The following is a 16,259-nucleotide window of genomic DNA, read 5'->3' as shown; positions in this document are numbered from 1 at the left end:
GTGATTGAGAAATTAGACAGGGAGAGAAAGCTTAGGATATTTATGCATAAAGTGATTTTTCTGCAATTCAATCGTGAAAGTGTATCTATTTTTATCTTAGTACATTATGAATGTCAAGTATATTTTCATGTGTCCTATAAACCTCCAAAACGAAATCTCCTTTCCTTCTAAGTATGGTGTTGCCTAATTAGTTGTTGCAGCTGCATCTTTTATTCCTCTACCCACATGCATGTAAGGGTTTTGTTTTAAGCTTCTATTTAAGAGTATGTATGGTCCAGAATAAGTGTTTTTAAGCCTCTGATCCTATCAGTGGATTGATATGAAAGAAAGTGAGCCTTGATATCAAGCCCTGGGTCTCCCTCTAGGTCCTCTAGGTGCTAAAGAAGACTTCTGTTCTAGGTAATCTTGATCATAAAGGAGTCTGGGCAGCAATGGGAAAAAGCCTTTTAAATTCTAATAGATGGGGCTGGGCAGCCAGTCTCTGCTGGAGAGCAGCAACTGCCTTTTGAGAGCCCCCAATTTTACCTGACTACCATGAGAACCCCAGAAAACATTGAGGAAATAACTTCCAGATACCTAATTGTTCTTAAAATTGCTGTGTAGAATTCTCAAGTGTAACTTCCAACTAAGTGCCCAACTTCTTCTCCCTCCTTGCTTCTGACTAATAAATCTCCTGGACCAGCACTCTAGCTTAGCCATTAGCCTGCCCAAATTCCAAATCTTCCTGGGAAGAGAAATCCAAAATAAGGGTTTAATTTTGTTACCACCTTACAGCGAAAATTAATTTTTTACAGATCTAAAAGAATTTCAGAAGCTCAGGTGGCCAGGTTGTAATGCCATCCAGTGTGCTGCATTGTTAAAGAACAAATGACAGAAGGAAGATGGGCCATTATTTAAGAAAGGCCCAATTAGCTCAGCATGGATAAACTGTCTAGAAACTTGGTAAAGAATAACAGTTCTATGAATAATATTGATGGTGATATAATGTCTATTACAGAAGGAAGTAGGTTGCTCAGGAACTTAATTGATTTTGATTCAGAGATGATGGATCAATTTTGTTAGGCTACTAGCATTCATACTTCTATCCTTACCACATGTTTTTTGAAGTGTGATCCGGGTATCAGCAGCATCAGCAATAACTAAAATGCAAGTTCACCTGAAATGTGAATTTTCAGGCTCCACCTCAGAAGTACTGAATCAAAAACTTGGGAATTTCTGGGACCCAAAAAATCTGTTTTAATAAGACGTCCCACATGATTCTGATGCATGCAAAAGATAGAGAATCTCTATGCTGAATTAAATGAATCTGGATCTTTAGGGATGGTACCCAAACTCTGACTGAAACTCCTCCTTCTCTTCCTCCTCCTTCTTTTTTCATTCCAATGCTGCATTGCAAAATGCTCCAAGCCCTCGTGCATGCTAGGCAAGTGCTCTACACTGAACTACACCTGCCAGTCCAGCATTGATATTTTCAAAACTCCCAAGTTATATTGATATACAAGTACTGTAAGATTTAAGTTCTGGAAAATAGGAAATTTTCCCTGAGGTCAGGCACAGGGCCTTGCACATAAACCTGCTGGTAGCTTGTCACTTTAAATGTCGTGTGTGTGTGTGTGTGTGTGTGTGTGTGTGTGTGTGTGTGAGAGAGAGAGAGAGAGAGAGAGAGAGAGAGAGAGAGGGCAGACAGACAGAGAGATGGGGTGGCATCTTGGGATATTCAAGTTCAAAGGGTATCGAATGACCCTAGAGATTTTCAGCTCACAGTCTGGAAGCAAGACTACAGACTGTCCCACTTGGCTTAAAATGGAACAGATTTGAATCTTCTCTGGACTTAGTGATTCCCTCAGAAATCCCTGACGACTGCAGGGGAACTGGGCTGAACTGGGTGCTCCAAAGCATCCTAGGGTCTAATGAAATTCAAACACACATGTGCACATAGAGTAGCCATCTTCTGTATGCTGGGCACTTGCAATGCTGTTATACATACATTCCTTCCATTGATCCTATAGCTCCATTTTGCAGATGGAGAGGAGTAAATGTTGGTAGGTGGCCAGGCAAGAGCTTGAACCCAGATCTGCCTAGTTCTATAAGGCACTGTTCTGTACTTCCTGCCTTCACAGAAGTTCCAAAATATCATCTTTGCCTTAAGGTCACAAGCTCTGGGTGATCTTGGACAAATTTTATCCTTGTGAGATCATTCATACATTTTCAAAATGAGAAAATAATTCCTGCCTTGCTGACATTACCACAGATAGAATTGGAGTCAAGTGAGATTATTTGTGTGAAGGGGCTTTGAAAACATGATCATATTATATTATAAAAGGTATTATTCTTATTTCTCAAACTATATTCCCTCTCAAATTTCCCTAGTTTCTAATTCATATTATCACAACAGAATTGGTATTCTTAATAGCTAGATTAGGCATCTAGACTGAGTTCCAGTAGTTTGGAGGTAAAATATCTCATTTTTAATAAATATTTTTGGCCACTTGCTGTTCTGTGCTAAGGATTCTACAATAAATAGAACAGATAAATTTCTTGTCTTTTGGAGTTTATATTCTAGTGGGATACAGGTAAAAAAAAATATAAGCCAAAAGTATATAATGTAGCACCAGGTGACAGTAAGTCAAGTTGAACTCCTAGAAATAGAGTAGAATGATGGACGGTTCCATGAGGCATGGTAGGTAGGGGGAGGGAAAAGAATGAGAAGTCCTTAGTCAAAGGTTATAAAGTTTCCAGTAAATAGGAGGAATAATTTTAGTGATCTGTTTGCACAGTAGGGTGGCTATATAGTCAATAGTAACATATTGCATATCTCAAAATAAGAGAGTAAATTGCAAAGGTCTCACTGCAAAAATATGTATACAGCAAATATGTTAATCTTCTTGATTTGATCATTCCAAAATGTATGCATATATTAAAACATATTGTTCCCTATGAAGGCATGCAATGATGATGTGTCCATGAATAATAATATGAAGGGCTGGGATATAGAAATGGTAGAGCACTTACTAGCATGCATGAGGCTCTAAGTTCAATCCCGACCACTGCACAATAAAATAAAACAATATTAATTTAAAGCACAGGAGGAGAAAGAGACCAAACCAATCAGGTGACAAAGTCAAAGGGCTTTAAAATAATCATAGAAGTCCTTGGAGGGTATGACAAAGAGTTTGAAATTATTTCAAGAGCAATAGGTAGCTGTAAGATGTCTTTATGGTAATAGGATCTGAATTATATTTTTTGAAACAATCACTCCAGCTACTGTGTGAAAAGTATACTTGGTAGCGGGGGTGAGATGTCATCAGAGGCTTCCAGGACAACTTAAGTATAGAATGTGGAGTTTCAGACAGAGAAGAGTCAAGATGACTTTAAAGTTTTGGGCCTGAGCAATTGCTACAGTGAATGTCTACACTATTTATGGAGATAAGGAAAGCTAGGGAGAGTACATCTGGAGGAGTAAGAACAGTTGTGCGCATGAGAGAAGTTGATAGGTTTTGTTTATATTGGACATGTTAAGTTTCTTATGTCTGTTAGAAATCCAAGTGGATGTGTCAAGTAAACAGTAGATACGAGACTGGAGTTCAAGGAAGAAAATGGAGCTAAAGGAAGTAAATGTGCACATCATGAGTGAAGCCAGAGAGGTGTAGTTTTTAAGAGTCCTATTGCACTGCTGCCACTTGAGACTGTTCCCTTTGGAGTAAATATATGGGTGGCCTCCCAAAGACGGGCCAGTCTTCAGATTATCATTGTAGAGGAAATACATCAAATGACAAATTTTTCATCATGTTCCTTCCTAAGGGATTTATTAAGGAGCTAAGCAAAACCTGACTCACTATTGATCAAAAACACAAACTGATTTCATCTCCTTTGGATTCCTTGATTATTATTTCCCTCTGCTTTCGGGTGTTTTCCTCTGTTTCTTAAATTTTGTTGTCATTGAAACAAAGTGTTTAACAAATTCTCAGCTCACTGAAGTATTTACATCAGTCTTATTGTTAATTATACTGCCTAATATTTACTAGGAATTCCTTTGTGCCAGGTACTCAGTTGAGAGCCTAGTCTCCAAATAATTTTGTTCGTAATTCCTATCATCTTGGTAATTTCTCCCCGTTCCCCTACACCAAAAGAAATACCTAATGGTTCAATTTATTAATTACCTAAGTCCAAACAACTTCATATGTATTTATGTTCTGGTAACTTGTTAAAAAAAATACTTAAATTAAAAGAAAAAATATTTGTATCTATTCTTAAGTTACCTCAATTATTTATTAATAGCATATGTATACCTGTCAGGCATTGTACAACTTCTCAAACTTTGAAAGCAGATCATTATGCCACCTTCATTTAATGTTCTACACTGATTTTTACATAGTGCTTCCTTTAATTATAGCATCTTCCAAAACCATAGCTCTATAAAGATAAGATGTTATCAAAGGGAATATAGATCAGTCTAATGTTGAATCTTTGAATGACTGTGAACTAGTAGTTCATACAGTGTTTGCTACATGTTGAATATTGCTGTGTTTCCCATTAAATTTTAAATTATCCCAGAGCACTCTTGTGAATGTACTTGAGTGTGTCTGCCCCACAATTTGAGAACCAAGGAAATATGTTATTTAATACTATATTCATTGTGTTTATTCTATAAATAAATATTTGTTCATTAGCTGCTACCAGATAGATTTTGTTAGTTCTAAAGCATAAAGATATGTCAAGTGAATCTCATCATCATTGTAGGGAAAAGAGAGAGAGATACTCCTACATATCTATAAATATAACAGTGAAATCAGTGGTGTAAAATTGTCATCACTGAAGTGTTAAGAAAATTCAAAGGAGAGGGTCATATGAAATCAAGTGTTTGGCAAAATCACATATTATTCAGAATATAATTTCATCAAAATTTGTCTGTTACATTTTTCACTGCAGACTCAGAAGTCAAAAAACAGATTTTGTTGTTCAGAAAACCAAAATGTTTATTAACTTCATTTATATGTCCTCCCATCTAAATGTGTTAGAACATTTCTCCACCTTGTCTTGCCATTTATATGGATTCTTGTTTAGGGTTGTGTTTCAACGACTGTTCTCTAGAGAAACAGAACCAAACAGAGAAACAGATGGGAAGGGATTTGTCATTTAGGAATTGGCTCGTGCAATTACAGAGGTTGAAAATCCCCAATGATATATCATCTGCAAGTTAGAGGACCAGGAAACCATAGCTTAATCCAAATCTGAAGACTGAAAACTAAAGGAGCCAATAGTATAACTCTTAGACTGAGGCAGAAGGCCTGAAAACCTGGGAGGCTGCTAGTGTAAGCCTCAGAGTCCAAAAGCCTGAAAGCCTGGGCTTCTGATGTCCAAAGGCAGCAGAAGATGGGTGTCCCAGATCCAGAAGAAAGAATGAATCTATTTTTTGTTCTATCTGAGCCTTCAATAGATTGAATGTTGCTGACCCACACTGGGTAAGGGTATATTCTTCTTACTTAGTCCACTGATTCAAATGCCAATCTCTTTTAGAAACAGTCTGACAGACATACCCAGAAATAATGCTTTACCAGCTATCTGGGTATCTTTACCCCAGTCAAGTTGACATTTAAAATTAACCAGCACAGCTTATGTCCTTAGAATTCTTATTAATCATTGGTTTGCTTTGTCTGTCACTAAAGCTATTTTAAGTCATTAATTTCAAAAACATGTTAATTATTCAATTTATATTCTTATTTAATTTAAAGAGGTTTAATGAAATTAGTTTAAGGGCATTCTTTTTTATTTAATTTAAATCATTAACTAGTCCAATGAGAAGTCATTTGTTCATAAAATGAGTAGAGCAAATATGTCTTATGAACAATTTTCATTACCCACAAATCTTCTTGAAGTAATGAGTAGTTTATTAACCATTGTTGGGGGCAACCTTAGAGCTGGTAATCTATTTTTCCTAGAACAAGAATATTTGATCAGTTATCAAGAATATTTGCTCAGACTCTAAAGTCATGACATTGTTCCCGCTTCTCCTTGATCTGTGTCTTTGATAGTTGGTATTTTACATGATAAATGAACCATTCTATTTTGGTAAATTTAATTATTATGCTTTTCTGTTTATAAGTGTGTATATACAGTCATACTAAGTCTTTTTGTAAAGTACCGGTATCAAAGGAAGATTTATGGAGAGCCTAAAGAAATTTAAGCTTCAGGGCCTCTCACTTTCATAGGCCATGTGGGTGCTGGGAGGTTCTAGAAATAGAGGTTCTAAATGGGAAGAGGGACCCAAGTAAGCACTGGGAAGCATTTTTTGCTAAGCATTTCTGGGGAAGAAAGGGATCAGAGCCAAGTGTGATGGCACATGCCTGTAATCCCAGGGACTCAGAGGCTAAAGCAGAAGAATGGCAAGTTCAAGGCCAACCTGGGAAAATTAGTGAGACCCTGTTTCAAATTTAAAAGGCAGCATGGGAGTAGGGGACCCCTGGGGATGTAGCTCAGTGGTAGAGCCCCCATGGGTTCAATCCCCAATGCCAAAAGAAGGGGGGTGGTGAGCATGGGATCTGAATCTCCAAGGGTCCTGTAATTTATTGAAAAGGTCTTTAAATTCCAAATAAACTAAAGTACCTAAATTTGAATTTATAATTTTGTACCATTTTCCTTATAGAGGTCCCCAAGAACTACCTACGCCTTTAGACCCACAAAACTTGAACTTTCCCTGACCAACATAGTTATATCAGGATTACTCTATTTCTAAATTCAAATTCAATTATTTTTCAGATAATTTTTGAAGCCATTCGGGGAGCATCAATAAGAAGTGATATTGCTATTGATGATGTTAAATTTCAGGCAGGACCCTGTACAGGTAATAATATTTTCCCAGTTATAGAAGCTTGATTGAAAAAATATTTTTCAATCAAGACTATATATAAGACAATATAAGACTATATCCAATATAGTCTTAAATGATAAAACTACAATTAAATATTGTTTTTCTATAATAAGCAGAGAAAAACATTTTTTCTATATGTCTTTCCTGACAGAAGTGGAAGATACAACTCAACAATCATCAGGATATTCTGAGGATTTAAATGCAATTGAGTATTAAAACATGATCTGAATTGGATTAATTAGACAAAAGTTGTACCTCTCTTCAATCAAAATGAAAATGAAACAAATGAATACTGGACGGTCTTAATCATTTTATAAGTTATAAGATGACTTCAGAGCAATCCTTTTCATTACTTTTGCAAAAAAATACTGACTCAGGGCTTTTTATTTTTTTCCTTGCATTTGACAACTGTTACTAGGAGTACAGGCTGTTGGTTTTGAATAGATCATTCATCTTAATTTTGGTACCAGTTAAAATACAAATGTGCTTATAGTCATTTTAAAGTATTCAAATAAAGGGCACAATCAAAATGAGTGTGCTCACTTAAATCTGCATTCAGTGAATGTATTGAGAGAATAGGTTTTGTGGGGTTTTATTTGAATTTCAAGTAGATCATCAACATTTTTAAAGTAAATAATGTGGGGTATCAGTAATATCTGCAGAATGAATGCAGTTTTCCATGGAAACAAGTTAGACAGGAAAAGTGAAGTCTTATTTTCTATGTTTTATTCATAGAAATGGAGCATTAATTTTTAATATTTTTCACCATATGTGATAACAAAGGATCTTTCTTGAAATCCCAGGGTAAGTCAGTATTAATTAATGCTGCATTACAAGTTATGCTACCTTCTTTTTTCTCCCTTTAAACTACCTTTGAAAGTCACTATGAGCACATGGATAGAAATTGCACTCTTTTTTTAATAAAGCAAGCTTGAAATTTTTTATGTACACACATCCAATAATTTTTATAAATTTGTTCAACAATTTGACTGATTTTTGTAACAAATGTTTTGGTAAAGTTTTGAGTAATATGAATTCAATCAGATATACTAAACTACTGCTTTTTTATTTACCTGATTGGAAAATTGTATATATTATATATGTTTGTGTATTAATACAGCTGTTGTGAAATCATAAATTACCTAATAAAAGATAATTTGAAAAATCTTTTATTAGTAACTGACTCATTTCTGTATTATTTTCTTTATCAGAATATCTTCATTATGTAACTGCACTTTCTAATTTGAATCTCTATTCTGCCACAATTAAATGTTCTTAAGTTTTTATAGTGACATAAGTATTGCATCAATGATATAATAATTAATTTTTAAAGAGTGGGGTTTTGTTGTTGTTGTTGTTGTTTTGACTTTAGTAGCAATTGAGCCCAGGGCCTCATGCAACTAGACAAGTGCTCTATCACTGAGCTCTGCCCCCAGCCCAAGAGTGTTTTATTTTGCATAAGGAATCTCAAATTTTTCTCAAATTTTATCTCAAATTTACTCTATAAGAGTAAGAATTCTTGATGTTTTATTTTTCCATTCTTAGGGCCCAGGAAGATATACGATATTTAGTAGGTTCTGAGAAAAAAAGGCATTGTTTTATGAATGAATGAATGAGTTTAATTTTTCTGTGATCCCTCAAGATGTAAATATTGGCTCTTTTCACAGATAAGAAAACAGTATCAAACAATAAAGAAATTACTTAAGATCCCACAGCTATAAAGTAGAATAACTTAAGACTCAGCTCTTATGACTTTAAGTGTCTAGAAGTTCATTACTTACATGGAATTGGGAGGTTTTTCCACTCAAGAGCATCAAAACCCTTACACTGGTCTATTCAGAGTATTATACCGCTCTTATTGTCACATTACTTGGAAAGCAAAAAAAATATTGAACCATGCAAAATAAATATCATGAGGTTTATGGAGAAAATAAATTTATTTTATAATAAAACAAAATTCAATGAATCAACTCCTTTCTACTCATAATGATTAATTAGCCATGGGTAGAATCTCTAAACAAAGTGGAAACTTTGGGGAAAATTTCAAGATGTTGACCAATTTAATTCCACATTAGGTGGCATATTTCCCTCAAAACATTAGTTCTGTCCAGAGTTATAATTATGTTTGCTGAATAAAGAAATGTGGATCAGGTCTCAAAGACCTAACAGGTGTATCTGGATGCTTAGCAAAAAGTTTATAATCTGTACTAAATGAGTGAAGTCGTTCCCTAGCCTTCTTTTTTTATTATTTTATGTTTTATTTTAATTTGTTATATATGTCAGAAGAAAGCATTACAATTCTTATTACACATATCTCTGGTTGTACATAAAGTATAGTCACACCATTTGTGTCTTCATACATGTACTTAGGGTAATGATGTCCATCTCATTCCACCGTCTTTCCTACCCCCATACCTGCTCCCTTCCACTCCCTCCCCTTTGCCCTATCTAGAGTTCATTTAATCCTCACATGCACCCCACCAGCACCACATTATGAATCAACATCCTTAAATCAGAGAAAACATTCATCATGTTTTAGGATTGGTGAACTTCACTTAGCATTATATTCTCCAGCTTCATTCATTTACCTGCAAATGCCATGATTTTATTTTCATTTAATGCTGAGTAATATTCCATTGTGTGTGTGTGTTGTGTGTGTGTGTTGTGTGTGTGTGTGTGTGTGTGTGTGTGTATATATCTCACATTTTCTTTATCCATTCATCTACTGAATGGCATCTAGGTTAGTTCCACAGTTTAGCTATTGTGAATTGTGCTGCTATAAACATTAATGTGGCTGTGTACCTATAGTATGCTGTTTATAAGTTCATTGGATAAAGACCAAGGAGTGGGATAGCTGGGTCAAATGGTGGTTCCATTCCCAGTTTTCCAAGGATTCTCCATACTGCTTTCCATATTGGCTGCATCAATTTGCAGTCCCACCAGCAATGTATGAGTGTGCCTTTTTCCCCACATCCCCACCAACACTTATTGTTGTCTGTGTTCTTAATAGCTGCCATTCTGACTAGAGTGAGATGAAATCTTAGAATAGTTTGATTTGCATTTCCCTAATTGCTAAAGATATTGAATATTTTTTCATATATTTGTTGATTGATTGTATATCTTCTTCTGAGAAGTGTCTGTTCAGTTCCTTGGCCCATTTATTGATTGGGTTATTTGCTTTTTTGATGTTAAGATTTTGGGGTTCTTTATATTTCCTAGAGATTAGTGCTGTATCTGATGTGTGTGTGTTAAAAATTTGTTCCCAATTAGTAGGCTTTCTATTCACCTGTTTCTTCTGCTGAGAAGAAGCTTTTTAGTTTGAATCCATCCCATTTATTGATTTTTGTACTATAGGAGTCTTATTACTAATTCTTGTGCTGTAGAAGTCTTATTACAGAAGTTAGGGCCTAATTTGTCATGATGGAGATTTGTTCCTACTTTTTCTTCTAATAGATGCAGTGTTTAATTGCCAGGTCCCTGATCCACTTTAAACTGAGTTTTGTGCATGGTGTGAAATGGGGGTTTAATTTCATTTTATTGCATATGGATTTCCAATTTTCCTAGCACCATTTGTTGAAGAGGCTATCTTTTCCCCAATGTACATTGTTTGTCTAACATAAGATAACTGTAATTATGAGGGTTAGTCTCTGTGTCCTCTATTCTGTACCATTGGTCTACCAGTCTGTTTTGGTGCCAATACCATGTGTTTTTGTTACTATTTCCTCAGCCTTCTTGATGGTAACATAAATCCATAGTAATAATCCTTCAGCTGTGATGTGTTGAATACTTACTATTTTCTGATACTGTGCAAAGAGCTTCATATGATTTCATTCATTTAATCCTGGCAACAGCCCATGAAGAAGATAATAGTGATAGGTCCATATTACAAGCAGGGAAACTAAATTTATCTGAGATCAGGAGCTGATGTAGGGCCTGGATTTGAACATAGGTCTGTTGTACTCCCAAACCTGTGTTCTGATCAGAACCTGCCAGCTCTCCTACCAACTGCATCCCCAATATAGATTTAAAATCCAGCCAAAGGTCCCAAGACTCCCTCTTTCAAGAAGATTTACAAGCTATCAAAATTGCTCTAAACTTCATCAAACTAAGAATACTATTTGGGATATGAGCTTTAACAGTTGGGGGAAAATAAGTGGGAGTTGGAGTGCTAAGTATTGACTTAGGGCAGAAAAGAAAGAGGTAATTTAAAAATATACATAATTATTTTTTAGTTATAGGTGAACACAATGTCTTTATTTTACTTTATATGTTGCTAAGGATCGAACCCAGTGCCTCACACATGTTAGGTGAGCCCTCTACCTCTGAGCCACAACCCCAGCCCGAAAGAGATAATGTTCGCTACCTGTTGCTAAGAAACACCCTGACATTTGTAGAAGAGAAAAGAGAAGGTAGAAAGTGAGCTCATTATCTCATCTTCGATCGTCTATGCTCCTTCTGCAGGATTCAATTTTTTGATGGTTCTCTTCCCTTTCCAGGTTGCTCTTGGCATTCATCTTAACTATATTTTACCTGGATGAAAATATGGATGGATGGTAAAGCACTGTATAATTTACATAGGTTTAGAAATGCCTGAGGAGAAGGTATACTAGTTAATAGATACTGCTTAACAATTTAAGTCTATGTTTGCCTTTCTTTCTATTCTCAGCGGCATCTAAATATTCAAGTGCTTCAAATAGAAACTGCTTTCTCACACAGATTTCTTTCTGTCCTATAATTTGCTATCTGGGTTGGAGATTATGTATAGAAGGGAAGGAAGAAGATACTGAGAATATAGTGCTTCAGATGCAGATTCTAGCTTAATATGGAAGAAGAAAGGGTGCAACAAAAAAAAATTTTGTTTGTTTTTGTGGCACAGGGGCTCAAACCCAGGGCTTTGCACATGCTAGACAAGTACTCTACCATTGAGCTTCAACCCTAGCCCCCAAAGATTTCTTGAAAAATTTATGTTGAGCATTTTACCAAACATGGAGATTGCAAAGTTGCTTCTGAATGTTAAATACACTGTGGTCATATGCCCATGAAGCTATGGAAAGGCCTAGAAGAGGCAGCTGACCCAGGAGGGCAGGGTAATTTCCTGGCGGCAGTCTGGGAAAAGCAAAGAGAACCAGCAGAGACCAATTATACCCGTGTTGCGGATTCCCTGATGTTTTCTTCTCTCACTCTGAGGGCTGAGAACTGGGCTTCTTGTTTTCTCCTTCCCATGCAAGAGACACATTTTCCATATAACTTAACCAGAACTGGGAAAGAAATGAGTTTTCATAACTGCTGATGCTAATGTTCCTGCATTTTCAATGTGTGGATTACTATAAGAGGAAATAGAGAATGTTGATTAAGTACATGGTTTCTGAATTCAGGTTGTCTCTGATTAAATCTCATAACTGTGTAAGTGAAAGCAAGTCATTTAGACATCCTCTCTTTTTCCTTATCTGCAAAATGGGGCAAATATTTGTACCTACTTCTTAAGGTTACTATAAAGTTAAAATCAGAAACGTACGTCCAAGCACTTAGAATAGCCTCCCACAAACAAAAGCCATTCTAGTTTATATTTTAAAGTTTCAGTGAAATTTCAGATAAATCCCAGTTATTTTTATGTATTCTTTTTCTACAAAGAAATTGTGAGTTTATAGTGCCATCTTAAGGATAAAGCAACCATATAATCTTGTCATTTTATCGGTTTTTTTTCTTTATTACTAGCAGTATCAGACTCATTTTACCCAGTAGTTGGGCAATATATTCCTCTTTGTTCTTCCTACTCTAGCTATTGCCAACGTTTCTTCTGTACAACCTACTTACCCCTAGCAAGATTTATCATGCTAAATCCAACTTCCTGTTTATATCTTCTCAAGAATGTTTGCTTATTTAGAGGGGTAAAAAATGAACACATAACAAAAGCCAATATTATATGGAAAAGCAAGTAGATTTTTAAAAGGAAAATTATGTTTGTGTATGTGTGTGTGTGTGTGCAGTGTCAATGAAAAATATCAGTCGAAAGGCAAACAATCAATTAGAATATCTGATAGAACTGGTGAACTGAACTGAAATATAAGGTAATAAACCAAAATGCAATACAGAGGAATGAAGAAGTGAAAAAAATATATATATATATACATTTTTTACCATACGATTTATTTTTATTTTTTTTAGTAGTCATACATGATAGCAGAATGTATTTTGACATATAATACATACATGAGAAGTGAAAAATATTAAAAAGAGAAAGAATAAAAGCCCAATATATTAAAATAAGAATTCCAGAAAGATAGAATGGGAGTAAGTAATTATTCAAAGGGAGAATATTTGCTACTATTTCAGAATTGGTTATAGATGAAAATAATCAAGATCACAAAGTTCAAGTAATTCTGAGAGCTATAAATAAAAATCAGTCCATGCCTAGAAAGTTATTATGAAATTATAGGATATCAAAACAGATTTTAAGTTCAACTAAGATGAAAAGATGGATGAACTATAAGCGAATAAAAAATAAATGAAATTAAATATATCAATAATAAAGTATCAAAAGAGGGCTGGGGATATAGCTCAGTTGGTAGAGTGCTTGCCTTGGATGCAAAAGGCCCTGGGTTCAATCCCCAGCACTACATAAATAAATAAATAAATGAAGTATCAAAAGACAAAATTACAACAAAGGTTTAAGGATTTTTAAAATTGGTCTTATTTGTTATTCTAAATCTGGGTAACACTCTATTTCATAAAATAGAGTAAGAATTCCGGTGGACTGAGCAGAATAATCACCCATTTCAAGATCTTTAACTTAATCATGTCTATCAATTCCCTTAGCCACATAAGGTGACACAGTCACAAATTTCAGGGATTAGGATATAGGCATCTTTGTGGAGGGGCATTATTCTTCCAACCACAATTTTCTCTGGCTATCAGGCCAAGTTCTTAATAAGGTTAGCTTTGTTTTTTTTTCCTTTTCAACACTCCTTTCTGCTCCATCTTCTTATTTATTTGGAAGGCTAAGATATCCAATACAGTGTACAACAGAAGTAGTGATAGTACCATTCTTAAATTGTTTCTGAAACATAAGCAAATATACAAGAATTTCATTATTCATATGAGTTTATTGAAGTTTGGGGGGATTGCCTATTATTAGTAGAAAATTTTCTTTTTGCAGTTTTCTAGAAATTTTAACATGAGTGTGCGTTGCAAAGCATTGATTGCTTTTTCTGCTTCAATCTTTCTGTAATCTTTAATAGAAGAGTCACATTAATTGATTTGGTTTGCAGTATTAATCAACCTGGAATTCTTTCAACAAGTTCAATTAGTTCAAAGTGTATTTACTTTTTTGGGTATCACTAGGTATTTTCATATATGCTCATGAGTAAAACTGACAGGAAATTTTCATTTCCTCTCAATTCTTCATCTTGTTTTAGCCAAGGTTAAGCTCATAAGAGCAGTTGGAAGAGTGTACCTTCTTTTTTCTGTCCTGTTACAGAGCAGGTAGCGAGCACTGGTTCTCAACTGGGGACAATTTTGCTTATAAAAGGACATTTGGACAGCTATGGAACATGGTTGATTGTTCAAAACAGAGGAGGTGCCACTGGTGTGCAGTGAGCAGAAACCAAGGATACTGCTGAACTCCTACAAGCCAAAATATTAATAGCACTGACATGATTTCTCCTCTCATTATGAATAATCATTATACTAGTTTTTAATTGTAATTTTGTATTTTTTTCAGAGGAGGGGCTTCAAAAATTATATAAGCTTCAGGCACCACATGTCTAGATCTGGAGGGAAGAAGAGGCACCATGTAGAGGAGAACAGCAAGTGTGTAGGTGTATACAAATGTACATGGGACCACAGGGGTGGTGGCTGGGAGATACAACTAGCAAGCCAAAGCCAATCTAGAGAAAAGAAAGGAGAGAAATTTTGTTTTGACATAATTTCCAAGTATCATAGTTTCTAAGCCATTTGCCATAAACAATAAATATAATATCAAGAAAATATAAGAGAGTAAGTCTTGTATGTGGTCTAGCAATTCTAATTCTTGGTAATATATCCTAAAGAAATGCTTACACATGTATATAAAGATATGCTCAAAAATTTCCCTGAAGCACTTTTTATAAAAATGAAAAATTGGGTGCCATCTATGTGTCAAGTTGGTGGAATAATGGATAAAGTGTGATATATTTATACAAAAACTCCACAGCAGCTAAAAGGAAACTAAAGATTTGTATGTGCCAACATGAATACCCTCAAAATTATATTTTTGAGTGAAAAACCAAGCCATATAACTATTCTTACTGCATTTTTATGTTAAAGCATTTATATATGTATGTATATATTATTTGTGTAATACATTTTTGTAATGCATTCATACTCAAAATTTTATTACACATTTTCTATAGATAAAATGCATGTGAAATATAAAAATGCCCTGAGAAGACATTATATCATACATTGAACAACTGTTTTCTTAAAAACTGTATATATATTTTTAGTTGTAGGTGGTTACAATACCTTTATTTTATTTTTATGTGGTGCAGAGGATTGAACCCATTGCCTCATGTGTGCCCAGGTGAGCGCTCTACCGCTGAGCCACAATCCCAGCCCCTGAACAACTGTTTGAGAGTAGTTAATTCTGGGAGATAAAAGATACAGGAACAAGGGCTGAGTATGGCAGCACACACCTGTAATCTCAGTGGCTATGGAGGATGAGACAGGAGGATTTAGTTCAAAGCCAGCCTTGGCAAATTAGTGAGGTCCTAAGCAACTCAGCAAGACCTTGTCTCTAGATAAAATATTAAAAAGGGCTGGGGATGTAGCTTAGTATTTAAGCACCTCTGGGTTCAATCCCTGGTACCAAAAAAAAAAAAAAAAAAGATATAGGGACAAGATGGGAGGATTAAAATGCATACCAATTTATCTATATTGTTCTAATTTCTAAGCAGAGAGTATAACCATATATGACTTATGCATACTTCTTTAAAAAGTAGATAACATAAATAAAAGACAGGAAGAATGCTAAATTATTAGCATTTTAAATTCTAATATGAGTAAGTTATTGGTTTCTGCTTTGTATTTTTTGTCATTTTCAGATTCCTAAAATACTAATAAAAATATAAATTTGATTCTAATTCTAAAAAAAAATCATGTCTAGCTACAATGAAAGTTGTGGAAGTAGAACTTAAAACCATTAAGTTTATAGGAGAGTTCTGGAGCATCTCAACTCATTGGAGAGATACTGGGATGAAAAGTGTCACTCTAGGTAATTGATACCCAAGGACTCACTTATCTTATAAATTATGGAGCTGGTTTTGAAAGTTTAACGATAGTTCTGACAATTACTAACTTTCTTTCCTTGGGAAGTAACAGGGTATGAGGAAAAACATTTCATCTTCCCTTCGGT

At 34.9% G+C, this 16,259-nt stretch overlaps 1 protein-coding gene and 1 non-coding gene across 2 annotated transcripts in view; both read left to right on the top strand.

The window, feature by feature from the left end:
• Mamdc2 (MAM domain containing 2) overlaps window positions 1–8,035 on the top strand; it is a 160,770-nt gene extending 152,735 nt beyond the window's left edge. Inside the window, exons 13-14 of the mRNA XM_005324096.3 lie at window positions 6,757–6,841; window positions 7,020–8,035. Of these exons, the coding sequence (XP_005324153.2) occupies window positions 6,757–6,841; window positions 7,020–7,084 (150 nt within the window). The 3' untranslated portion in view covers window positions 7,085–8,035. The remainder of the gene's footprint in view (window positions 1–6,756; window positions 6,842–7,019) is intronic.
• Window positions 8,036–13,414: 5,379 nt separating this feature from the next.
• Trnap-ugg (transfer RNA proline (anticodon UGG)) lies at window positions 13,415–13,488 on the top strand. The gene has a single exon. It is a non-coding gene; the product is annotated as a tRNA-Pro (tRNA).
• Window positions 13,489–16,259: the final 2,771 nt, after the last annotated feature.

Source organism: Ictidomys tridecemlineatus, chromosome 4 (genome assembly GCF_052094955.1).
Source record: "Ictidomys tridecemlineatus isolate mIctTri1 chromosome 4, mIctTri1.hap1, whole genome shotgun sequence".
In the NCBI taxonomy this organism is placed as follows: Eukaryota; Metazoa; Chordata; class Mammalia; order Rodentia; family Sciuridae; genus Ictidomys; species Ictidomys tridecemlineatus.
This window is presented reverse-complemented; position numbering and strand designations above follow the sequence as displayed.